At 37.2% G+C, this 24736-nt stretch overlaps 7 protein-coding genes across 7 annotated transcripts; 5 read left to right on the top strand and 2 right to left on the bottom strand.

Moving 5' to 3' along the window:
- The first annotated feature begins 716 nt into the window (after positions 1-716).
- On the top strand, positions 717-1505 carry LOC6643844 (calcium load-activated calcium channel). Its single transcript, XM_002067119.3, has 2 exons — positions 717-900; positions 965-1505. The coding sequence occupies exons 1-2, from the start codon at positions 762-764 to the stop codon at positions 1375-1377; spliced, it is 552 nt and encodes a 183-aa protein (XP_002067155.1). The 5' UTR covers positions 717-761; the 3' UTR covers positions 1378-1505.
- LOC6643843 (FAD-dependent oxidoreductase domain-containing protein 1) lies at positions 1482-3273 on the bottom strand. The gene is made up of 2 exons (XM_002067118.4): positions 2782-3273; positions 1482-2726 (listed from the first exon to the last, which is right to left on the bottom strand). The coding sequence occupies exons 1-2, from the start codon at positions 3187-3189 to the stop codon at positions 1578-1580; spliced, it is 1557 nt and encodes a 518-aa protein (XP_002067154.1). The 5' UTR covers positions 3190-3273; the 3' UTR covers positions 1482-1577.
- A 144-nt stretch (positions 3274-3417) lies between these two features.
- On the top strand, positions 3418-4770 carry LOC6643842 (mitochondrial ribosome-associated GTPase 2). The gene is made up of 2 exons (XM_002067117.3): positions 3418-3647; positions 3708-4770. Exons 1-2 carry the CDS (start codon positions 3507-3509, stop codon positions 4707-4709), a joined length of 1143 nt encoding a protein of 380 aa, XP_002067153.1. The 5' UTR covers positions 3418-3506; the 3' UTR covers positions 4710-4770.
- LOC6643841 (WD repeat-containing protein 82) lies at positions 4706-5848 on the bottom strand. Its single transcript, XM_002067116.3, has one exon. It carries the CDS (start codon positions 5752-5754, stop codon positions 4801-4803), a length of 954 nt encoding a protein of 317 aa, XP_002067152.1. The 5' UTR covers positions 5755-5848; the 3' UTR covers positions 4706-4800.
- Positions 5849-6143: 295 nt separating this feature from the next.
- On the top strand, positions 6144-7900 carry LOC6643840 (probable 26S proteasome non-ATPase regulatory subunit 3). The gene is made up of 2 exons (XM_002067115.3): positions 6144-6439; positions 6503-7900. Exons 1-2 carry the CDS (start codon positions 6258-6260, stop codon positions 7821-7823), a joined length of 1503 nt encoding a protein of 500 aa, XP_002067151.1. The 5' UTR covers positions 6144-6257; the 3' UTR covers positions 7824-7900.
- A 773-nt stretch (positions 7901-8673) lies between these two features.
- Positions 8674-14480, top strand: LOC26529156 (ataxin-2 homolog). Its single transcript, XM_015178073.3, has 4 exons — positions 8674-9537; positions 9649-9831; positions 10653-11117; positions 12364-14480. Exons 1-4 carry the CDS (start codon positions 9031-9033, stop codon positions 13684-13686), a joined length of 2478 nt encoding a protein of 825 aa, XP_015033559.1. The 5' UTR covers positions 8674-9030; the 3' UTR covers positions 13687-14480.
- A 4389-nt stretch (positions 14481-18869) lies between these two features.
- On the top strand, positions 18870-23413 carry LOC6643839 (protein phosphatase PHLPP-like protein). Its single transcript, XM_002067114.1, has 5 exons — positions 18870-19097; positions 19155-19308; positions 20601-21397; positions 21610-22227; positions 22286-23413. Exons 1-5 carry the CDS (start codon positions 18870-18872, stop codon positions 23411-23413), a joined length of 2925 nt encoding a protein of 974 aa, XP_002067150.1.
- The last annotated feature ends 1323 nt before the right edge of the window (positions 23414-24736 follow it).

Below are 24736 nucleotides of genomic sequence, written 5' to 3'. Positions count from 1 at the left end.
AACAATAAAGAATCATGAATCAAGAACAACAAACATCGTCAATATTGCGGCGATATCCAACAGCCAAGCAAGCATCATCCACAACATGGCCATTTCCTTTGGAGTCAGAGTCAAATATAATGAACAAAAGCTCTTGCCGCAAGTCTAGACATTTTTTGCATATATATAACTATATTAACATATATATTTAATCAACCAAACGAATTCTTTGAAAAATTGTAAAATCAACAATACCATTTGAAATTTTAAAAAAACTTAGAATTTTAAACAAAAGAAAAGGAAAAGTAAAACACAATAAAAAATTATAAGGCAAGCTTGTGCCTATGCCAACAAAATTCTATATTGATTGTGTTTATTTATTTATAAAAACGGGTGATAAGAGCATAAACTAATTGAATTTTTTTTAAGCCAAATCACAATTTTAATAAAAATAAACGTTCAAAATCGTTCAAAAACGATTATAAATAGAAATAATCAGAATTTATCACTTGATATCGATAAATGATAGTGTTATGGTTCTCAATTTTTTAAGTAGTTCCAAATATGAATTTTGAATGAAAAACTCAAAGTAAACGAAAAAGTTGAAATAAATTTGACATTGAATTATGTTAACATTGTTATTTTATCAAGAATTTTTAATTTGTAACTGTATTGTTGGTTTGGAGCCAGCATGCCGGTTCGATTAAAGGTAAACTAAACTGAACTAGTTCCTGCCTTTCAGTGACAGTCTTTTTTTTTTTAATTAACATTAACTAATAAAAATGTGGTCGGATACAATTCTTATTGTTTTTATATCCGTATGCACGGCATTTTTGGGCGAAGGCCTAACTTGGGTGCTGGTATATCGCACGGAGAAGTATCAAAAATTAAAAACCGAGGTGGAAAAACAGAGCAAGAAATGTGAGTAAATCCTTTAGCAAACATTACACTGATTAACTTCACCCTTGCCCCTATATAATAATAGTGGAACGACGAAAAGAGATTCATGGCGACTCTTTGGACAAGTCGGTCAAAAAGAAAATCGAACGTGATGAGGAAAAGCTTAAGAATAACAATAGAGATTTGTCATTGGTCAAGATGAAGTCAATGTTTGCCACGGGTTTCGCATTTACCGCACTGCTCAGCATGTTCAATAGCATCTTTGATGGACGCGTCGTGGCACAATTGCCATTTACGCCTATCTCTTGGATTCAAGGATTAAGTCATCGTAATCTAACAGGTGATGATTACACGGATTGTTCGTTCATTTTTCTATATATTCTCTGCACGATGTCCATACGTCAGAATATACAAAAACTTTTGGGCTTCGCACCATCGCGAGCTGCCAGCAAACAAGGTGTTGGTCTCTTTGGCCCAGCACCAGGACAATTTAAATAGAAAAATTAACTAAATTCAGTTTTGTGTTTTTGTTTGTTCAAATTGCATTTGGCAATGAAGTGTACTATAAATTGTATACCAAAATAAATAAGGAAAATATAGAATTTTCTCTTCAAATTGTACAAGCACTTTAAAGTGTTTATTTTGTAGCCCTCCTTGGGAGGTTTGTTTCCTTATAAAATACAATCAACACTTATGGACTAACTTAAAACATTATTCAACTCGTATATGGGCTGATCTACAATCAAACGATCAAAGCTCAGGCGCGACAAGTCAATGGTACGATATTGTCCATCCATGATTAGTTCGGATATGGCACGACCCACAGCCAAGGATTGTTGTATACCATGACCACTGAAGCCTGCAGCTACATATAAATTATTATAATATGGATGTGGACCAATGATGCCATTGTCGTCATAGACATTGTAATCAAAATAGCCCGACCAACTATTCTCAATTGTAGCCGAATCGAGCGATGGAATTCTTTGGCTAAGAATTGGCTTTACATGCTTCTCAAAATATTCTGTATTGGATGGTTGATCTACTGGTTCTTGTGACAATTGTCCACCATTGTGACCACAAATGTAGTGGCCACACAAACCATGTCGTCGTACGAATGTTTCGGAGGAGTCAACTATCATGGGCATGGCCATGCCGGGAGCATTTTGTTCCTGTGTGCTGAGTATAAACATGTTACGCTTGCGGGATTCAATTGGTAGAGGGATTCTCAGCATGCCTGATCCTACACCAATCTTAGCCAGACGTGCCACTTGTCCAGAATTGGACCCGGCTGCTATAACACAAAGAGCAAATTTAACAGATCTTTGTGAACCATCAGCCATCTGTATGACAGCTTTATCGAGACCATTATAGCTGGAGCTCTCATCGCCCACAACTACTATGTCAGAGTCTTTCTTGAAAAGAAAATCCACCACCTCACCCTGAACAAAGTGGGCACCATGGCCAGTAGCTTGACGTCTAAAGTTGGCCAGTAAAGACCACGAATCAAACGATCCCTCCTTTTCGAGTCCATGGGATGCTAAAGTTATACCCTGGGTATTGAGCCAGGGGAATCGCATGGCGAGACGTTCGGGACTTAATAATTCATTTCGCGCACCAAATTCGTTTTGTATCTGCGATGTTTGTCTTAGTCTTTCAGCTTCCTCTGCCGTAGAAGCCAGAATCAAATGCCCATGAGGGGAATAGTTTAGCGGAATTTCAGTACCAAAATGCTCACGAGAGTTACGCATGAAATCGGCAGCAAAAAGTGACATTTGTATATTTTCTGGTAGCGAGAATTGTTGACACATGCCGCCAATGGAGACGGGGATTGAGGATTTAGTGTACTGCAATTATTGATTACTATTAAAATCGAAATTCACAGATCAAACGTTTCCTTACCGTGTCATCTTTCTCGACCACAACTACGTTAAGACCATCGCGAGCCTTTTCCTTTAGCCAATAGGCTATGGAACTGCCTACACCTCCTCCTCCAACAACTAGAACATCACAATGCGTCTGGAAGTCATCCACCTTGCGATCCCGACCTTTCGACTTGTCACCATCGAATTTAAATTTACTTTTCACTACAATCCGCTCAGAGACATCTTCTTGTATCGGTTCCTTGGGCACAAAAAAGTCTCTCACCTTGCGCATATCATTTCCAAGTATACGAAGTGTTCGACGTATGGGATGATTATCTTCAGGATCGGAGGAGTTATTGCCATTGCTGCTACCGGGTGGTAGAGGAGGTACAGCAGTGTAGGGACGACGCTGCAGCAGGTTGATCACATGTCTATAGCGTAACATCTTTGGTTTTATTCACATTTCTTGGTTTCAACAATTTTGGTATATTGTTATATGGCCAAATGGCCCGGTCGACAACTGAACTAGTTCGATATACATAAACAGGGTGTCAAAAATTTCTTATTTCGTTGGATGGAAATCTTTTTTGTTTTTATTCTGCAGGTTTAATTGCCATTGAAATTATTATATAATGCTTATCATAGAATAAATTATTCTTAGCCGTTTAAATGTATTTTGAGTCCAATCGATGCCTTTGGATGATATCGATAAGCAGCTGATCATTGTCAGCTGCACTTGTTTTTGTTGATTAAATAACGGACATGTTCGCTAACGGAGCCGGTAAACTAAATTTTTGGCAAAGCCTAATCGCAATTTCCAAAAATGTTAACCAAACTCGTTTAAAGTGCAGTCAGGTACCAACTGCTCTGCGACCAAAGAAGGCAAAATCTACACGGAAAGAAGTGAGCCATTTGTATAACCCAAGTAATATAAGTCCCCTTTGAAAACCTCAATTTTAATAGGCACAATACTTTTCCGATGCCAAGAAAGTGCGAACTGTAGGCGGCAAAGGCGGGGATGGATGTGTATCCTTTCTGCAGCTGTGGTGCAACGAACGTGCCGGTCCGGATGGCGGAGATGGTGGCAACGGTGGCCATGTGATATTTCAGGCCTCCAACGATGTGCGCAACTTTAACCATGTAGACAGCGTGCTGCATGCAGAGCCAGGAGAAGTTGGCATGGCAAAGGATTGTCATGGAAAAAATGCCAAACATATGGTGATCAAAGTGCCCATTGGAACGGTTATTCGTAATAACCAAGGTCTTATTGTCGGGGATCTTAGTAAAGCTGATCTGATGTTTGTAGCCGCACGCGGTGGAGCCGGTGGCAAGGGAAATCGGTTCTTCACGACGGACAGAGAGACCAGTCCAAGGGTATGTGAGTATGGGCCATCTGGAGAAGACGTTGGCTATACCCTGGAACTGCGTAGTATGGCTGATGTGGGTCTGATTGGATATCCGAATGCCGGAAAGAGTACTCTGCTAAATGCTCTCACCCGTGCCAAGCCCAAAGTTGCACCATATGCTTTTACCACGCTGCGTCCTCACCTGGGCACTGTTCAATACGATGACCACGTCCAGTTAACCATTGCGGATCTCCCGGGTCTTGTGCCAGATGCACATCGCAACAAAGGACTAGGCATACAGTTCCTTAAACATGCTGAACGCTGCACTCTGCTTCTTTTCGTTCTCGATGCCAGTGCCCAGGATCCTTGGCTTCATTATGGACAACTCATGCATGAGCTTCAGCAATTCGGCGGATGTTTAGCTCAGAGACCGCAATTGATAGTAGCCAATAAAATTGATATGGACGAGAGCAAGACTAACTATGAAGAGCTGAAGCGAAGATTAAATCAGCCTATTCTCGGGATTAGCGCCAAAATGGGCCACAATCTGGCACAGCTTCTTCAAACCATCAGATCAAGTTATAATCTACATAAAAATAAAACCGCCTTGGAAAGTTAGATTGCAATATTTTTGTACAATTATTATTTATGATTTAAATACACCTACTTTTATACTTAAACTAGACACACGAAAATTAATATAATCATTCTTATATGCCTTCTTCGGTTGTGGGTAACCAGAAAGCCATATTTGTGCACGCCGAGGCCAACATCATGTACTTGGGGTTGAATTGTACGCATTGAACTGGTCCAGGATGATCACCATTCAGAACGGAAACCTTATTGCCGGTATCCGCATTCCAGATATGAACACGTCCATCCGTGCTGCCCGAAAAGATAAATTGTGAGTCGGGACTAAAACTTGCCTCAATCGCGATTCCCTTGTTATTTGGATAGCCGGTGAATGTTTGCAGCGGAGTGCCATGGAAGGCATCTACCAGACGTATAACGGATCCATTAGTGCTTATTAATATGGTTTTTCCATCCCGTGAGAACTTCAGTCCTGTCCAATCGCATTCCTTTTCCTGGTTTAGTTTAAACGTCACAAATGGACCCTTGTCAAAAGAACGCAAATCGTATAACTTGATGCTCTCGGAATTGACGCCGGCTGCAAAAATTAGGCCCTCCGGATCGTATGCGGCAATTGGTCGTCCGGACAAATGCATAAGACCCTGGCAATTTGGAGATCTCAAGTCCCAAAGACGTAGGGTTTTGTCCAATGATCCCGAAAGGAATGTATCCTCTACGGGTGAGATACACAACGAGATAACCTTTTTGGTATGGCCCGGAAAGTACCTCAAATATTTGTTATCGTGTAAACTTAGATATCGTATGGTATCATCCACTTTTGTCGAGCTGTGTATGGCCGTGTTATTGGCGTGAGTAAAATGTATGAGATCCACTCCATACTTCTTTGAGTTCACCGTCCGTGACTGCGTCCCCTTTTCACAATCGTAGATCACAATTTGATCGTCCTCGCTGCATGAAATTAAATGCTCGCCATTTGGAGCAAAATCAATCGCATTGATTTTGTCGGTATTCTCTCGGAATATCTTTGCCACCTTGAAGCTTCGTACAACCGAATCAACTAGTTTTATCTTCATGTTTTCATAGAATAAAATTGGTTAATTTTTCGAAAGAAATATTTTCAATGTTTTCTTGAAGTTTCGCAAGTGTGACCGCAATCGTTAACAAAAAAAATGTCGACATTTGATAGATGCATTCGGCATTCTGTTAAAATGGCTAAATTGTTAAAAATTCGCCAAAAATTATTTTCTTCACAATTCAAGACATTTCAGAAAATGTAAGTACAACAGAAAATATATCAATTTTCCAAATTAACAACAATCAACAATTCCAAATTAACATAGCAGTATACAAACTTCAATCCAACTACAAACGCAAATTTGGTTAAAAAAAAAGCTATGCTAGCCGCACTAGTAGATAGTTATTTACATCTGTAAAATAAGGCAAAGAATTGCTTGTTCTGTAATTTTCAACACTGGTACTTGCATTACTAGGCATTTTTGATATTAATAATTTCCGAATTTTATTTCAATCAAAGTTATAGTTAGTGAAGCAATTTTCAAATTACAAGAACGACAATATGTCCAACACCGCAGATACTGGTGCCCATGATGTAGAAATGGAAGTGGATGTAGCCACCACAGCTGATTCGCCGACAACGACAGTTGCCGATGAAAAGAAAAATCAAGATGTGGCCGCCGTCCAAGAGATACGCGAGCAAATACGTCAAATTGAGAAGTCGGTGGCTTCCAAGGAGTCACGGTAGGTGTTTATAAAACCTTTTAGCTATAAATTTTGTCTATACTGATGGAATCTTTGGCACAGTTTTATTTTGCGAGTGCTACGCAATTTGCCCAACACAAGGCGTAAACTAAATGGAGTGGTTTTCCGTAATTTAGTCCAAAGCATTTATCCAAATGGAGCGGATCGTGAGACGGCATTGTCCTTGACGCCAGCCTTGGAGAAGGATGCCACCGAATTGCCCGATGTGGCTAAAAAATTAGTAGCCACCAAGTCGCCCATTCCTGAAGTTGATGCTTATTTCTATTTGCTGCTATTGGTTAAATTAATCGATGCGAATGACTTAAAGCGCTCTCATACTTGCGCTGAATCCTTGATGTCGAAAATATCTATCCAGAATCGTCGCACATTGGATTTAATTGGCGCCAAATCATATTTCTATTTCTCCCGTGTGGCCGAGCTTAACGATGGCCTGGAAGGGATTCGAGGCTTTTTGCATGCTCGGCTTAGGACAGCCACTTTACGCAATGATTTCGAGGGTCAAGCAGTGCTCATAAATTGTTTGCTTCGTAATTATTTGCACTATTCCTTGTACGATCAGGCTGACAAGCTGGTAAAGAAGTCAGTGTATCCAGAATCGGCAAGCAACAACGAATGGGCTCGTTTCCTTTACTATCTGGGCAGGATTAAGGCAGCCAAGTTGGAGTACAGTGATGCTCATAAGCATTTGGTTCAGGCTTTGCGTAAATCCCCCCAGCATGCGGCCATTGGTTTTCGTCAGACTGTGCAGAAATTGATTATTGTAGTGGAATTGTTGCTGGGCAACATACCCGAACGTGTTGTGTTCCGGCAGGCGGGTCTTCGCCAAAGTCTCGCACCATATTTCCAACTTACCCAGGCAGTGCGTATGGGTAATCTAAAACGTTTCGGCGATGTGGTTTCTCAATTCGGACCCAAATTTCAATTGGATCACACTTTTACTTTGATCATCCGACTGCGACACAATGTCATCAAGACGGCTATACGCTCCATCGGATTGTCATACTCGCGAATTTCCCCACAGGACATTGCCAAGCGTTTAGTGTTGGACTCTGCCGAGGATGCCGAATTCATCGTTTCGAAGGCTATTCGGGATGGCGTCATTGAGGCCACACTTGATCCGGCCCAGAACTACATGCGTAGCAAGGAGAGCACAGATATCTATAGCACACGCGAGCCGCAGTTAGCTTTCCACGAACGCATCTCGTTTTGCTTAAATCTGCACAATCAGAGTGTCAAGGCCATGCGTTATCCTCCGAAGTCATATGGTAAGGACCTCGAAAGCGCCGAAGAAAGACGCGAGCGTGAGCAACAGGATTTGGAATTGGCCAAAGAGATGGCGGAGGATGATGAAGATGGTTTCTAATTTCATTATAATAATTCATTTTGTTTTGCGCAAACATGTAATCAGCAATTAAATAAGTCATCTTAATTTCGATAAAACGTGTATATTTTTGGCTCTTAAAATATATTCTAAAGTATAATGAAAATAATAATAATAATAATATAAATAAATAACTAGTGCTGAAATGCTTCAAAAAGTCAAACATCCCCGCGAATTGTTCGGGTTATCGGTTCGATGTTGGTGCGCTTTGGTTCGACGTTGATTGGAATTCGACTCAGCCCTTCGCACTTCCGACTCAGACCTTAGCACTTTTTACTCAGACCTTAGCACTTTTTTTTTTGGTATTTTTCCCATTCCCGGTTCTTTTGCCTAATACCGCGGCGAATCGCGACTATCAGAAAGAAGGAGCGAATTTAAGCTAAGAGAATGGCGAATTCACAAATGTTAAGACAAAATGAGCGAATTTTAATACTTACACACACACACTGATTTTCCTTCACAAACAACAACAAAGCGATCAATATACACAAAAATAAAATGTAAAGTGCGTTAAAACGTAAATGAAACCAATGTGTAATTCGGATAGCTAAGATTTGAAAGAAGTAGATAGAACCATTGGAAGGTTAAAAAGAAAAACTATTTGCAAGAATTAGCAAGCGGCGAGTCCGGTAACGAGTAGGTGAGAAGGAGCGGAAGAGGAAGAAAGAAGTAAACTAGCCAACAAACGGCAACTAGCGAGACAAATGTGCTGCAGCAATACCCCGTTTCCCCGCCAACACCAACAACAACAACAACATATTAGTGTCTGTGCTGTGTGTAAATGTGTGTGTGAGCGGTTGTATGTGTGTGAAAAAATTTTTTAGTGCAAAATCAAAACAAAAGACGTAAGCGTAGAAGCAGCAAAAATACAAAAAAAGGACAAGCAGTGGGAGTGAAAAGTGGATTGACACTTGGAATCGAGAGAAACGAGTAAACCAAATGCATTAGCAGCTGCTAATCGTCATTGTACCACGAGATTCTGGTTATTGTTGTTGTTGTGGTTTTTTTTTTAAATAATTTTTTTTTTGCACCCACCACAACCACACGTAACTAGAGCACAGACACACAAACACACACATACATACATACAGAGAGACTAGACTCACTCACATTCGCATTCAGGCAATCCACACATACACATCGAATCCATCCTCCACATAGTAGATGCAGTGCAGCGGAATCTTTGGAAATGATTTGCAAACAAGACGTCCTCCTGTGGTTTGAGACACTCGATAGCTACAAACGTATTGAGACCATGTATTCCCTGCTAACCGCCTGTCTGCCCTTCGAATTGCGTTTCCTCGGCACGCTGCTCGAGGAGCAGGGCCGCTGCGATTCGGAAAAATTACGGGGCATGGAGCTAAGGGCTAACAATCCACATGAATTGGCGGCGGATATGTTAACCTGCCAAAAGGGTGATCCCACAGATATAAAACATCGCCGCAAAATGGCATTATATTTGGCATTGATACGGGCCTGCAATCGTAACTGTGTGGCCGAAATCTTTCGTACTCTTGAATGTTGGGGCGAATCGGATTTCAGTTGCATTAACGATCAGGATACCTTGTTGGAGTTATTGCTGGTCTATACCATGGCTGCCATACATCCGGTCTTCTCGCTGGATGAGCAAAGAAAACTCAATGTGATATTGGCCAAAATCAAGGAAAATAAATTGATGGCAGAGAAGTTAAATAGTGTGCCCACAGCGCAAATGGAGGCGGTATCGTTACCATCTCAGCCACAACAGACACATCAGCAGCAACAGCAGCAGCAGCATCATCATCAGCAACAACAACAACAACAACAGCAACAACAGCAGCAGCAGCAGCAACAACAGCCAACAATGTACCCGCCGTCCCAGCATCAGCAGCATTTGCAGCTACATCAAATGGCCCAGCCGCAACCGCCGCCGCCACATCCACAGATCATGCAAATGGTCCAGACGCCGCAGGGCACAATACCTATGATATTTTCTCAACATTTTCCTAAAGTATGTACTTTTATATCATAAAAGCGCATTCAGTTTTTAATTTTATCATTTCTCAGTCGTTAATTGTAGTCAGATGGATAAAGAATTTTCTTTTCTACAAAGGGGAGAAAATGGGGTAAAATCTCAAATTTCTTACTTCTTAAACTGTCATAATTTCGATTTTCAAGATCGATTTCCCTCAATAGAATGACCGATTTCCCCCCTTAGTCTCACTGTATATATTTATCCTTGATCAATAGGACCTTAAAAGTTATTATTATTGATTTGTCTGTCTGGCTCAACACGAGGATCTCCAAGAGATTAAACTTTAACTCCAGGTATTGTTATCCTCAGGTTTATCCAGATCCCTTTGCAAAGGTTGGGAGTTTAAATTGGGATTAGAGCTTAAGATTAACAACTTAGTTTATCTTTAAGAAATTGACATTAAACTCTTACAAAGTTTGATGAACTATGTGATCAGGAATAATCAGTCATGTTCTTGTTCCATCCGCATTCGGATTAAACTTCAAGTCGCTTTGAAAGCGGAAAAAGATTTAATACTGAATCAAGAAAAAAAATATGAATGGAAGAAATTATGATCACCAATTCAGAAATTTAAATCATAGTCCAAGTACAATTCTCCACAATTTCTATCTAGACCAGACTATATCAAATAGAATAGGACTATAAAACAAATCAATAAATGTAAAGAGAATTTATTGTCAGAGATTCTAAAATGTACTTCACTTTGTCCCATCACAATCTAGATTTGTAAGGATCGCTACCGCCATCTTCACACTTATTAAGACTAATAATAATGTTTCCTTTACTTGTTCTATTAGCTTCTGCCCAGCACCGATGGTACGCATCAGATTAACGCTATTGAGGCTATGTCACATATGATGCAATCCAACATCACCATTCCAACGGACGCAAGTGCCATGTGGCCCATACGACATTATGCTCATCCACCGCCACCACAGCAACCACAACAGCAGCAGCAACAACAACAGCAACAGGTTCAAATTCAACAGCAACAGCAAAATATTGAGCATCCTGGACAAATGCCACCACAAGCCACTTCACCAATGTTAAGTCAACAATCCTCGCCATCAAGTAGTCGCACCACAAGTCCTCAACGGAGTCTAACGCAACAGCAGCAGCAGCAACCACAACAAATGCGCAACATGTCGCAACGTATGACTGGTGGAGGCATGAAAAACACACGACGACCATCGGCAGAGACCACGCCGCCTCCAACTTCATCTATTGGTGGTGATCAACAGCATGCTAAACATATGGATGAGGTGAGAATTATAAACTTAAATCGGTTAAAAACGAGGTAGGCTTTAATTCTATTTAGAAGAAATCGGCTTTGTAACCGTATGTCACATTTTATGAGTTGATAAGTGGACCAATGGTCACTGAACAAACAAAGATCCGGGTTAGTATGTGGATGTAGATTAATGTAAGACAAGTTGTTTAGCTACTGATAATTCTGCATTGAAATAATAAAAGGTTTGATGCAATTATTTGTTTAATTTTGAGTTTTAGCACATCACTAGAAATTTTTATCCGATGGCAAGAAACATGGTTGTCACATTATCCAGTTCGAAAAACGAAATTAAAATGTATGACGTTATAGTACCAAATTATGTGTTAAAACATTACTGATTTTACACTTTATTTTGCAAAAAAAAAAAAAGAAACCATTTCCCTGAAGTGGCAACGTTGAATTGTAGCCGACAAACATTTCATATTGTTGTCGTGTGCCGAGACTTCAATTTTGTTTTCTTAAAAAATTAAAATTTGGAATTTCTTTAATTAAACTCACTGTAATTCTGATTCTGTGCGCGTTCTGTAGCTTTCGATGCCGAGTCAAATTATGTAGTTCGTTTCAAATCGTTTGCGTTTCATAAAGACTTGTTCTAGTTTCCAAGTCGATTTTAAACTTAAATCAAGAGCAATTTCATATTGTTTTTGTACTTGCTGCTCTTAGTTTCGAATGAAATCGTTTTCGTTTTCGAAGCCAAGTTCGAAAAACTTTTAATTCGCTAAATCAGCTTCCAAGGTTCTCGATTCTTGTAATTTTTTAGGAAGAAATTCGGCTTTGAGTACAGATTTCGACAAATATAATCAAGTTTCATTAAACTAATTTGATTCTAGTTCCGGCAAATGAATATAATTTTTACACAATTTTGAACATACTTTTTTTAAATTTAATTTATTTGTCATTTATTGTCAACCTTTCGATTAAAAACATTTGAAATCCTAAGCTAAAAGATGTCTCAATACCGATTCCGACAAAAATGAAATAATTAGAATATAAGTTTACAACCCGTTTACATTGTTTATGGATATGGAAAGTTTTATCTCAGGGAAAAAATATTGCTCTTAGGGGATGAAGTTTAATTCGTTATCTACCTTCTAATTCCGCCAATGCAATAAGTCCGTTTATTTAGTTTAGTTATTATTAAACTTTTATAAATGAACGAAAATATTTATAAATATTTTTTGATGGATTTTCATACCTAACTCTATTGTATTCCACAGAATATAAATGATGGCTTAACCACAAGTTTACCCAATTTAATACGAAACGGTTTCCAGCGTCCGGGAGCAGGTCATCATCATCGCATCAAGGCAAACACATACATACCGCCTCATCAACAGCAGCAGCAGCAACAGCAGCAACAACCACACTTTCAGCCCAATAGCAATTATATGAATGCCATGCAGAATATGAATTTGAATGACGATGGCAGTGGCGGATCTACATCTATGATGAGCATCCATTCCAACAAAAGTACAGCAACAACTGGCAGCGAAACGGGCAGCTCGAATGGGTCATGCGGTGAAATATCGCCACCGGAAACGCCAACGCCGTTGCCCTTAGCCCAGATGCATGGACAAGTTGGCGCCATGGTAACGACTGTGCTACCCGGTGGCACTGTTATGGGTGGCTATCAACAGAAGCCGCATCATCTTAGTTATAAACAACAACAGCAACTGAATCTGCAGCAGCGGCTAAATGGGCGCAATGGTGTGGAGAAGAGTTATCAACAGATTTACCCAGCGACTGGTACGCCCGTTTCAAGTGATGCGGGCAGTGGGCAGGCTCTGCTCATTAGCCCCTCGCCAGTGAATACGCCGACATCGACTGTATTGCCCCTGCCTTCTGCGGCCTATAATGCCGCAGCGGGCACCTATCCATATCACACGGGAAGCACTCCACGAGGACATCCGCCACCACAGCCACCGCAGGCATTGATACAAGCCCATACGGCACCACCTCCGCATGGCGGTTTTCGTTATCCGATGCAACCGCCACCACACAATGGTGAACAACAACTCCTCTATTCAGCTTTCCCGGGACTGACCTTCTTGGCCCCAGCACCGGCGGGTACACCAACCGGAGCGCCGGTAACAGCGTCACAGCTACGAAATACAGCGGCCGTCACGTTGAGTACGAATGCCGTTGTCACAGTGCCGGCAACACATCAGCCCGCCCCCCAACCGCCGCCACCAACGGCGGTGGTCAGTCAGCAGTCCTATAGTGCATTAAGTGTTTGTCCCATCACAGGTGCGGGGGCTGGAGCAGCTACACAAAAGATTATTTCCTGCTACAATTGCGGCTCCCAGACGCATAGCGGACGAGACTGCCAAGAGGCCTCAATGGAGGATGTGACTCGTAGTGCCAGCTACAAATTGGACTATTCCGAGGCCTCTTCGACGACAAGTGAAGTGAATACAAATCTAAGTGACAAACAGCAGCAGCAGCAACAAGCTGACATGTCAAATTCTACAGTAATCACACCCACAGCAGCTTCCGCAATAGCCACAGGCACAGCGACAGCGGTGACAAGTGGTAAATAGAAGAATGGATGGTATATACCTACCGTGGGTGGATCATAAGTTATATATATTTATATATATATATGAATGTGAAAATAATTATGCATAATCCTTATCTACTTATAAAATTACAAAATCTAACAACAAAAAGAAAAGATAAAAATTAACAACAATTACCATTTAAATTATGTATGTGTATAAAAAGCGGAAATCAAATTTCACGCCATTTTCACACATGTCTCCTAGTTTTATAAGCCTTCTCAATTTTTGCATATAAAGAAATCAGAAAGAATATAGTCACGGCTAAAACTTGACAAAGCCCCCCACACACAGGAAGGAAGATTTTAATAACTTAAACCCCAATAGACACACTCATACTCACACACAGACACAAACAATACATTAATGTGAATGATGGCAAAACAACAAAAGAAAAAAAGAAAAGAAACAAAACAAAACACAATGCAACAATTTGATAACTAATATAACAGATAGATAAATTCATTGATTAACCCCAAAAAAAGTAAAAACAAAAAAGATTACCAACAATAACTCGAAATTAGTTTCAAGAAGAATCTTTTGTTTTTTTTATTAAATGCATGGGGTTTTAATCATAATACATAATGTTTGTGTATATCTGCCTTGTATGTGTTGCACCTTATATAATAATATATGATATATAGAAATATGTAAAGTGGTCAGAATCTTCTTTTTTAGTCTAATGATATATATATATATATATAAATTGAAAATGAATTATGTTGGAATTTATTTGTCAAGAAATTGTAGTCATATGCCACATGCACACACAACTACACACACACACATCCACACACACACCATACAAACCCACACACATACTGAATATATTTTTAATGTTAAGTTGTATGTAAAACAGCAATAAGTAAATAATAATCCTTTATATATATATATGTATATGTATATGTATATGTACGATTATATGTATGTTACGCAGCAGTTTCATTCAGCGCATTTACATTTAAAACAAAAACAAAAATACAAAAAAAATCAATCAAGCAAAATGTTACAATTAACGAGAAAAAGAACAATTAAATTACGTATACAAAATAATATAAAGTAAAACATCTTATTAAATATATTTAGGCATAATGATGTCATCGATTCATACAAATATATATATAATGTATGTATGTATGTATTTGTCGATAATATCAGTATTCCTATATACCAATACACAATTATCGTACATTTTGATGACGTAGCGAGGTATCTCGCCTATCCATACATAAAATAAAATATGTAAAGCGTAACGAAACGAAAACAAAAAACAAAAACAAAACTCTAAACTGTAAGCAGAAAATTAAACTAAAAAGAAACATAACAAACGAAACAAAAAAAAAAAAATTACTTAGCAAATATTAAAAATACTACAAAAAAAAACCATCTAAATGAAGAGAAATGGAAACTAATGTGTATAAACAAATGAGTGTAGCGTAGAGCCCCGCCCAGCCCAGCACATGATACATATGTGTTTAGTTAACTATTATTCCAAAATGCATAAGGATTTTTATATTTTAATTTCACTATTCTTTATTCGACTTTAATGTATACTATAGTAATTATTTATTTTGCTGCTCCTTTGTTTATACACACGTACATATACATATATATACATACATACAATCATACATACATTTATACACACACATACATACATACATATTATAAATATACATACATATATATGTTTTAGCAATGTTTTTTTTACCTTTATTATAATTTTAATATCCATAATACATAAAAATATCATATGTTACATATGTGAATTTGGCATACAAGCTGTTTAATTAATACATTTTTTATTTTAGTACTCAATACTTGACCATTATTATGTAAGCCCTAATTTGTATATATAAAATGGCCAAGTAATAGTAGCAAACCAATCGTTTAAGAACACGCCAAAACCCGCCCACAATTAAACAGAGAAAATTTTGCAAACAAAAAAACAAAAATGCAACCCAATTTGTCTACGTTTAGTTTCTTCTTATGTACAAACGTTGTTAAAGAGAAAAATTTGTAAAATCCGCATAATTATATTAAAAAAAAAAACAAAAATCAAGAACACCATGAATGAAATGTAATAAAGAAATTTAGTACATTTCTATGTACTTTAACTGAATTGCTGCTAAATTGCATAGGCGCATGACAAAAAAAAAAAACAAAAAAAAAAAAGCAAAACAAAACAATTATTATATTTCATTGAAATAATAAAACAAAACAAAAACAAAATTGTTTCTAAAATTCGTGTAACAAACACAAAGCTAGAAAACATTACAATGTCTTTTCGTTAATTGGGAGAAATAATTGTAAGTTTAAGTTTTATTTTTAATTATCTAAATGTAAGTATTCCAAACAGCATTTTCTAATCACATGCGAATCGTTTTCGAATATTTTTTCTGGTTAAAATAGTCATAAATGAATTTCTTTTTTTGATTATTCTATCAGAAGAAAATACCTTCCTACCTACCTTCGTCTTTTCTTGATGAGTTGCTTATGTCCCAAACTTTTAATTACTTTCAATTTATTTCCAAGTATTATTTTGTATTATATGCGATTCATTTTCAAGTCTTCCTTTCAAGAATAAAAATAAATCAAAAATAAAAATTTTTTTTTTTAAAACAAAGGGTTTACCTACACACATTAATATGATTTTTATCAATATAATCTTCCAAATGCTGGATAGGATGTTTTTAGGGCGATCTTAGCTAAATAATTACAAAACAAAAAGAAGTAAACTGCGCTTTTTGAATAATTAGATGCAGAAGCGAATACATTCAACAATGTCCTTGTACCCCTTTTATTATTGTCTATAATTGATATTTTGCATTACTCAATATCTTGGTAAAATGCAGGCATCTCGGAGGCCCACAAAAAACTAAAAGTAATATCTAAATATGAATACTTAAGAAATTTTTAGTTTTTCATAGAGTACATATTTATTATGTTTAGTCGTTTAATCTTAATCCTTTTTAAGATCACTACGAATGTTTATTATGTTTTAGTATAATATATTTAATTTAAATTTTATATATCGAAGAGATCTTGACGTAGTAATGGACGACACCCAAGCTCTTATTGAAATTTATAGCAGGTTATGGGAAGTTGAACTTGATGTTGATTGATTGATGACGCCCTCGAAAAGTGGAAATTATGTTTATTTTCTTGGATACCACACTGTTTAATTTGTGCGGTAAAAAATTTTCAAATACCATTTTCTCAAAACCAGAATTTTTAAAATTTACTGTTAACTTAAATGCCAAATGTTTAATGTCTTTATTGGGACTATGGTATTATTTAAGCTCAAATATTTTCAATGGGATGAAAACTGACAATTTGACTTTAAAAAACACAATTTTTCTTTAGGACTAATATTTATTGAAAATTACAATTGACAATAAAATAGAATTTTAAATATTTTTCAATAACATGATTTTTAGTTTATTAGAATTTTTGTTAAATTTTTTTATTGCTTTCAAACTCAAGATTTGGTAAAAACAAGAATATATATACTTTATGGGGTCGGAAACGTCTCCTTCTGTGCGTTACAAATATCTGACCAATTTTATAATACCCTCTGCAAGGGTATAAAAATATACAAATTTTTCGAGTTTTATGATATTTAAAAAACTTTAAAATTTTCTAATAAAATTCTGACAGCTTTTAACCAAAATATACACTAAAATTTTGTTGGCTAAAAATATTATTAATATTTTTTGGAAAACTGAATCCATTTTGTATATCTATTTTACAATTTGCGTAACTGATCAAGTAATCCAATGTCTAATGTACAATTCGCCTAATATTTGGTACATATTTTTCTACAAATTTCGCTTATTACTCAGAAACTACATAATTCTCAAATATCTCCTGAATCAGTGCTCTCACTGGTAAACGGGCTAATAATTTTAAGAACTTTTAGTTTGTACATTAAAAAAATATATGGTAAATCTGGTAAGTTCATCTTATCATCATATAAGATGACAATATAATGTAGAATATATCGGTTAACAATATTACATCTTCATTTCATATCATTAAGTTATATATAGCTCAAAGCCAGCTATATACTTTTCGCAGTTGAGTTTTAATATTACGTCTTTTTTAAGATACTTTTCCATTTAGACCCTCACAAGACTTGCAACTAATTTCAAATCGAGTAGAAGTTTCTATGGCATTGTAAAAGATTAAGCCCTTGTTACCCAAGAAACGTTCTCTAAATTTCATGTCTATAGTTAGATCAGAACTTGGTCAACAATGAACAAAAACTGTTTTGCTTTCAATTTGCTTACTTTTGAGGTAAGAGAAGGTTCTAAAGGTATATACTTAATTGAAAATGTCTTGTTGAGTGTATCTTATAGAACTTACCTTGGTTAGGTTTGCAACAAGTGTATTTTTGTCTCTCTCATAGTTACCCATCGTTACTTACTCAATGAATAAGGGGGAGAAAAAAGTTAAATTTAGTCAAAGAGATGTGCCAATTTTTCTGTTTGTACATTTTGAGCTCTTAAAAGTGCACTAAGCGTTCCAGACCAGGTTGGTTTCGGAATTGGTCTGTAGTGTTTCCGAGTGGTTTTTTATTATACATACATGGTTTAAACGCAACTTGGATTTAGGCAACACACATAAACATGGCAAAGAAACAGAAACCCAAGAAGAAGGGAGCATCAGTCAGTCAGTCAGTAACTGTGAGTGGAAGTGCTCTCGAGCGTGTCCAGTGTACCTTAGCCGTAACGGCAATAGTCTTCAGTTGAGCATTCGCGTTGAGTTGGTAAAGTTGTGATATACTGGTACGGGCAAAAATTTATAATTTCAAGCAATTAAAAGTTGAAAAGAACATTAAAAGTTGGAATTTATGAAATTTCTAAAAAGTTCTTGAAAAGAAGAAACCTTTATACTTTCGAGAAAGGAGTTTTATTTTTTTTGCTGTGTTTTCAATGTATCTATAAGTGGAAGTTCAAAACGTCCGCCTTCCCTGGAAATGGAAATGCTGCTCGTTCATGCATAGCCAAGTGCTGTGCAATGCTGGTAGTTATCGTCGTCCGTTCCGGCCTCCAGTTCTCCAACTTTAACTTCAGCTCAAACACAGACACCAACCAACACCATCGCCAGGTCTTGTTATTGTTAATTTTTTTTTGAAAAGAAAACGAAAACAAAGATAGACAATGCTTAAAGCCACAAGGAAACCACCGCCCACAACTGAAATACAATATAAATCGAAACTAAAAGTTAAAGCCAATAATAATAATGCCATTGTCGAACGTTTGCCCATTTTGGCGGATAGTTCTGTTCAAACGGCGGAAGATGAAAATGTTTTATTAAATACAAATTCCCAGAAATTGAGTCTAAAGGGCAGCCAACTTGGTGGAAGTATTTTGATTGGCAATTATAATGTGAGTGAAGTTTTTGGAATCCATAAGCCTAGACTCTAACTCTTTACTCTCCTGCAGTATCTTACCCAATTGGAGGTTTGTGAAAATGAAATGGAAATTTTGGATCTCAGTTCTTTGGCACAATTGGAAATTTTAAAATGCAGTCGCAACAAATTAATGGAGCTCATTATAAATGGCACAAATCTGCAGAAACTTTATGCTGATCATAACTGTAAGTATGTACATTCGTAGAGAAGGAAGAATCATCCAGGGAATGGGTCGGGGCACTCCACAAAATGGCAGCATTTCGAATCATTTTTAAATTTTTTAGAAACAGTATATCCCAACTAGTGAGTCTTCGAAAAGTTCGTGCGATTTTGATAAATACTCAAATTGACAAAACACTTACATCTTTTGTTGATTTATTAAAAAGTAAGAAAAGTTATTTTGAATTTGTGTGTATAAAAGTTATACCCTTTTTCCGTCCGAGATTTTTTAATCGTAGTCCAGAGGCAATTGATATTTCCAAGCCCCATTGAAAATAGAACCAAAAGGAAAAATTTCATTGCCTTTTATCAGTTTTTAGGAAAAAAAGAAAGAAGCTCTGTACACGTAGGAGTAAAACATAATATTATTAAAAAATTATCGCCTCTTGCAGTTGGAATTCTCAACTTGTTTTAGCCTTGATGTCAGTGGTGGATTTATAGAGGTGAATAAAGCAATTAAGCAAGAATTTTCTTAAAAAAAGTGTAAAAGGTAGTCGAAAATACATTTATTAAAAGAACTCTCCAAATGTCAATGGAGCTAATAAATAATTCTTAGGATGTTCCAAAAATTCTTCGAAGCGTGAATTTATCACATTAGCCATATAGCAGATTATCAAATCCAGATTTAGAGTTTTTGATCACTGACAAGTTTGTTCAAAGTTCAATAATTCACTAATACACAATTCTAAGCAAACTATGTAGGTGAATTGACAACAATTTTTTGGGACAATTCTTACAAAACTCTTAACTTTCCAAATCTGTAACTTTTCCAAATTTTAGCCGATTTTCTAAAAACATATCTCATTTCAATGAGTTAAGGCTTAGTTTTCAATTGAATGAGTTTAGGCTTTGTTTTGAATTGAAATTGTCACGATATAATTTTTAAGCCAAAAAGCCGTATTAACCAAAACCTTTTGTTAAAAAAAACCAATTTGTAAATCGTTTTTAAACGATTTTTATTCATGATCCCACTTTTAAATTGAAAAGTGATCTTCTAATTTGCATTTTGAACTTAAAAACATATCTTTACATTTATATATATATGTTTCTTTGGATTAATTTGGCTTTAATTTCGGCTTTATTGTATACATAAGAAGTCAAATTTTCTTGATTTGCTTGATCTGCTTTTATAATATGCTTATATGTACCAAAGTTTATATTTCATTGTAGTTTATAAAATTTATGTATAGAATTTTGAAATCACTTTATACATCTTATAAATTTTTATATAATGAAACGTTTTTCTTGCATTTTCAAGCTCTCCATTCCATTTCCACAACAAATGCCCATCCTGTGCCGATGAAACTAATTCATATTGATATATCGAACAATTTGTTTAGTGATCTGCCAAATTGGATTGGTGCCTGTGCCAGTTTATGTTCCCTGGATGCATCTCGCAATCGTGTAATCAATATAACTGGTCTTTTAAGGAATTATTGTATCAAAGATTTGCAAACTCTCAACTTGTCACATAATGAGATACAGAAAATCGAGTCCTTACCGGATGCCTTGAGTAGCCTTAAGCACTTGAGTATACAGAGCAATGATCTTCAAAATTTGCCAGAAAATTTCTTTGCTGTCACTAATACACAATTGCAGACATTGAATGCGTCGTGCAATAAACTTAATGGTCTACCCCGATATGAACAGAACAATAATGCTGCGCTAATTAATCTATATTTGGCGGGTAATCAATTGAATGACAGTATATTTGAGCCCTTACTGAATGCTGGCAAATTGAAATGTCTTCACTTGCAATACAATCGAATTGGTACACTTCCGCCGGAGTGCTTAAGGAATTGGAGTGATTTGGAGATTTTGGTATTGTCCGGAAATATGTTACAACAATTGCCAGAACAGGTGGCAACTTTGACGCAATTGAGGGTACTGAGATGTTGTAACAATCTATTGCTGAGTACACCTCAGTTGGCCAAGTTGGGTAAACTGAAAGTTTTGGATCTTTCGCATAATCATTTGGATCGGGTGAATTTGTTGTCCCTTGTGCCGTCACGTAATCTCAAGTATTTGGATTTATCTGGAAATTTGCAGCTTCAGGTAAGAAAGTCATCAGTTGCCCCCTAAAGTATGCGATGCAGCCCAATTAGCTGCTTTTTTAAGTATGTAAAGTAAGTTTGGAGTGTCTTGGGGTTAAAAATTTATCCTTGACGTAAATTTTTGTATATAGTCCATTTAAAAGAATACTTTTTCAGCCTATTGCATACATTAAGGGGCAAAGTATTGATATATCCTTTGCTACTTATTTTCAGGTTGATGAACAGCAATTTAAGGTCTGTCAGACACAAAGTCAAAGGCATTGGAGTTTTATTGATGTATCGGGCAACAATCGTGCCGCTTTGCCCACTGGCACAATGCGTCCCGCCTCCCAACGTAATCAAGGAAAGACAACACCATGGACCATGGGTTTTGCTGAATCTCCCGGCTCGGGTGATTGCCGTAAACTCTTGGTCTCACAATTGCGTGCGGGTAACTATGGCGGCATAGATGAAGCTGTTTATGGCATGTTTGAGGCTGCCGAAGGAGGAGGACGTGCTGCCCAGGGAATGACTAAATTAGTGCCAGATCTATTGAAAAGTGAACAAATGATAAAGGATTCATCGCACGGTGATTATCTAAAGTTTACTTTACTAACGGCACAACAGCAATGCGGAAGTGGAAATATTAGGAGTGCGGCTTTGTTTCATCTGACCAGGACACGAGCCCCATCCAAAGTGCGTCCTTTGAAGAGTAAACGCTATGTATTGAGAATGGCAAGCACTGGTCGTTCCGAGGCCTATCTAATACGAAGAACGACCCAGTTGCGATTGACAAATGCACCAGAGTCAAGTATTAAGGAGGGCAAGCTACCCGATCCCGAAGTGTTAGAGGTGAGTTTACTTCCCTGAGGTATGGAAAAAGGTTATTTCATATTGATTTCGATTGCAGTTAACACTTAGCAATGATGATGAGTATCTGGTTCTGGGCAATTCCCATTTGTGGACAGTTATGGATATTGGACGTGCGGCGCGAGAGTTACGCAAAGAGGAAAACGCTCTGTTGGGAGCGAAACGTCTACTAGATATTGCCCAAAGTTTTGGAGCCACTGAGAATCTTAGCGTTATTGTTGTACGCTTTCGACACTTGGGCACCGATGTCGATCATCTGATACGGGAACTCAAGCAGAGTGTACGCAAAAAACCCACTTTAGTTGTCCAATCTCCTCCCAGCATATCGGTCTGTAAACGCACCTGTTGTGATCGGAGCAATGCCTGCCGTCATCGTACTCTCGAACATGAATCATTGGCATTGGCTGGACGCTCTTCGCCGAGTGGCCAAAGTGATCGGGATCTATTGGCCAAGGATGGCAGCAGCGATGAGTTTATTTTGGCTCATGCCCGTGTCATGCAGGAGGAACAGCAATTGGAAATGCTAGATGAAACAGAATCAGTCCTGTCAGAGGAACAATTCAAATGCTGGGAATACATGCTAGAGCAAAATACGCAATTGCTGTTCGATAAGGAGCTAAATACCATATCAAAGTCGTTTACCAAAAAACCGCATATGGCTCCATCCATCGGAGCAAATCTTAATCAAATTCAAGGACAAACGGAGCGCAATGACTTTACCTCGAATCTGGTTAAAAGTGTTGCCAATAAATTCATCTCGAGCAGTACGCCCCAATTGCCACAACAACAACAGACCATGACAAGTACGCCCACACCCATGGGCTCTTACCATCAGGGTATTAAACATCCAATGGCCATGTCGGGACACTTTGGAAGCGCTCTCTCATTTCAGCAATCTCAAGCCTATGGCTACAACCAATTTGATGGCAAGGCGCGTAAGTCCCCCGGAGCCAACATCTACACAAAACGTAATGGTCTAGGTGGTCCTCATTCGGCTTATTTTGGATCCCTGCAACGGCTAATGCCGTATAATTTTGAATACGACTTTGCGGTTACTCAAGAACGGGAGCGTAATATTTTAGATGAAGAAGAACTCGATGATGATGATTTCAATGAGCATGAGAGTCGTATGCGCAAATATTGGGGAGTGGCCACAACGGAACTATAGCATAACTATAAGAGATTTGTTAGGATAATGCAAAAGAATACTTAGTTAGATAAGTAGTACCTATAATAAAAAAGTAATACAAATTTGTATAATCTTTTGAATAACAGCTTAATGAAGGGAAAGCAAATATTTGTTTTCATTTTGAAGTGGATGAAGTGAACCAAATGGTTTAATTCTAGAACTAGTTGGGAATTACAGCTTGATGAATGGAAAGCAAATATTTGTTTTTATATGCAAGTTTTAAAATTGTATGCTTTGCGTTTCCTTTTTTCGCTTCTTTTAGTTGTATTCCTAAATGGGAATATGGATGATGTGTATGAAGTTAACTAAATGTTTCAATTCTAGAACCAGTTGGAAATTACAGACCGATTATCCGTGCTCCCATTAACCGAACACCCCTCTTAAGCGGGATGAAGTTGAGTTTTTCCATTGTCACTGTTAACCGTGGTTACCTCTATTATCCTTGATTTCAAACGAAATTTTTTTTCTTAAATAATAAATCGAATTCGATGACTCCCCGTTATAGTTAGCAATCAATAAGAAAAACGCGTGAATGTAGATATTACATATTTTTTATGGTCAGTGTGCGGGACTTAAAGATATGTATGTACTTACAAAATTCCAAGTACGAAAAACGTGGAAATTTTGCTCTCGATTTACAGGGTTTTTTGATTTTCCATGATGGTTCTGGTCCCGACCGTCCCAGATAATCGTTGTCCAACTGTATTTGTTTTCATATGTAAGTTTTGAAACTGTAAACTTTGCGTTTCTTTCTTTCGTTTCTTTCAGTTGTAATTCCCAACTGGTTGCACCTCATCCAATTTCCAACTAGTTCACTTCCAGTTGTGATCCCCAACTGGTTCTTGTGTTAAAGATGTATGTCATTTGCCAAGTCTGTTGTTGAAAGAACTTGCTATGCAGGCAATGAGCTTAATTTTTGTTTTACCTCCGTATATGACCATTCGAATAAGTGAAACTAAACATCACCAAACTTTTATATCAATTGAAAACAAAAATTTGCAAAAATAACGCAAAATTTCTTTATCTTTTGTGAGAGGATCTGTATTAAATAGTTTTTAGTACATACATCTAGATGTATAATAACTGGTATAAAGCTAAACATCAAAACATTTGTAAATGTATTTTATCAGTTTTAGTTTTGTAAAAATCAGTTGTACCTTATGTTTTCATTTCTTAGTTTTTGTGTTTTTCTTAGTTTGTTCCTTCATAAATTTGTTTCTTCGTTTTTTTTTTTTTTGGCATTAAAAGCTCTTGAATAAATGTACATAGTCATGGTTTTTTGTATGTACATGTGTGTGTGTG

This window comes from Drosophila willistoni (genome assembly GCF_018902025.1).
Source record: "Drosophila willistoni isolate 14030-0811.24 chromosome 2R unlocalized genomic scaffold, UCI_dwil_1.1 Seg167, whole genome shotgun sequence".
Taxonomy (NCBI): domain Eukaryota; kingdom Metazoa; phylum Arthropoda; class Insecta; order Diptera; family Drosophilidae; genus Drosophila; species Drosophila willistoni.
The sequence above is the reverse complement of the archived record's forward strand: the minus strand, read 5'-3'. Positions and strand labels throughout refer to the sequence as shown.

What these genes read in the sequence shown, in the direction of transcription:
- LOC6643843 (XM_002067118.4), bottom strand. Translation starts at nt 3,189, where the DNA reads ATGTTACGCTATAGACATGTGATCAACCTGCTGCAGCGTCGTCCCTAC. An exon ending in TGGTCGAGAAAGATGACACG is followed by an intron (nt 2,727 to 2,781) that starts GTAAGGAAACGT and finishes CAATAATTGCAG; the next exon opens with TACACTAAATCCTCAATCCC.
- LOC6643840 (XM_002067115.3), top strand. Translation starts at nt 6,258, where the DNA reads ATGTCCAACACCGCAGATACTGGTGCCCATGATGTAGAAATGGAAGTG. An exon ending in GTGGCTTCCAAGGAGTCACG is followed by an intron (nt 6,440 to 6,502) that starts GTAGGTGTTTAT and finishes TCTTTGGCACAG; the next exon opens with TTTTATTTTGCGAGTGCTAC.
- LOC6643842 (XM_002067117.3), top strand. Translation starts at nt 3,507, where the DNA reads ATGTTCGCTAACGGAGCCGGTAAACTAAATTTTTGGCAAAGCCTAATC. An exon ending in CAAAATCTACACGGAAAGAA is followed by an intron (nt 3,648 to 3,707) that starts GTGAGCCATTTG and finishes CAATTTTAATAG; the next exon opens with GCACAATACTTTTCCGATGC.
- LOC6643839 (XM_002067114.1), top strand. Translation starts at nt 18,870, where the DNA reads ATGCTTAAAGCCACAAGGAAACCACCGCCCACAACTGAAATACAATAT. An exon ending in CTGGAAATTTGCAGCTTCAG is followed by an intron (nt 21,398 to 21,609) that starts GTAAGAAAGTCA and finishes ACTTATTTTCAG; the next exon opens with GTTGATGAACAGCAATTTAA. An exon ending in CCGATCCCGAAGTGTTAGAG is followed by an intron (nt 22,228 to 22,285) that starts GTGAGTTTACTT and finishes TTTCGATTGCAG; the next exon opens with TTAACACTTAGCAATGATGA.
- LOC6643841 (XM_002067116.3), bottom strand. Translation starts at nt 5,754, where the DNA reads ATGAAGATAAAACTAGTTGATTCGGTTGTACGAAGCTTCAAGGTGGCA.
- LOC6643844 (XM_002067119.3), top strand. Translation starts at nt 762, where the DNA reads ATGTGGTCGGATACAATTCTTATTGTTTTTATATCCGTATGCACGGCA. An exon ending in GGAAAAACAGAGCAAGAAAT is followed by an intron (nt 901 to 964) that starts GTGAGTAAATCC and finishes ATATAATAATAG; the next exon opens with TGGAACGACGAAAAGAGATT.
- LOC26529156 (XM_015178073.3), top strand. Translation starts at nt 9,031, where the DNA reads ATGATTTGCAAACAAGACGTCCTCCTGTGGTTTGAGACACTCGATAGC. An exon ending in TGGCAGAGAAGTTAAATAGT is followed by an intron (nt 9,538 to 9,648) that starts GTGCCCACAGCG and finishes CAACAACAACAG; the next exon opens with CAACAACAGCAGCAGCAGCA. An exon ending in ATGCTAAACATATGGATGAG is followed by an intron (nt 11,118 to 12,363) that starts GTGAGAATTATA and finishes TGTATTCCACAG; the next exon opens with AATATAAATGATGGCTTAAC.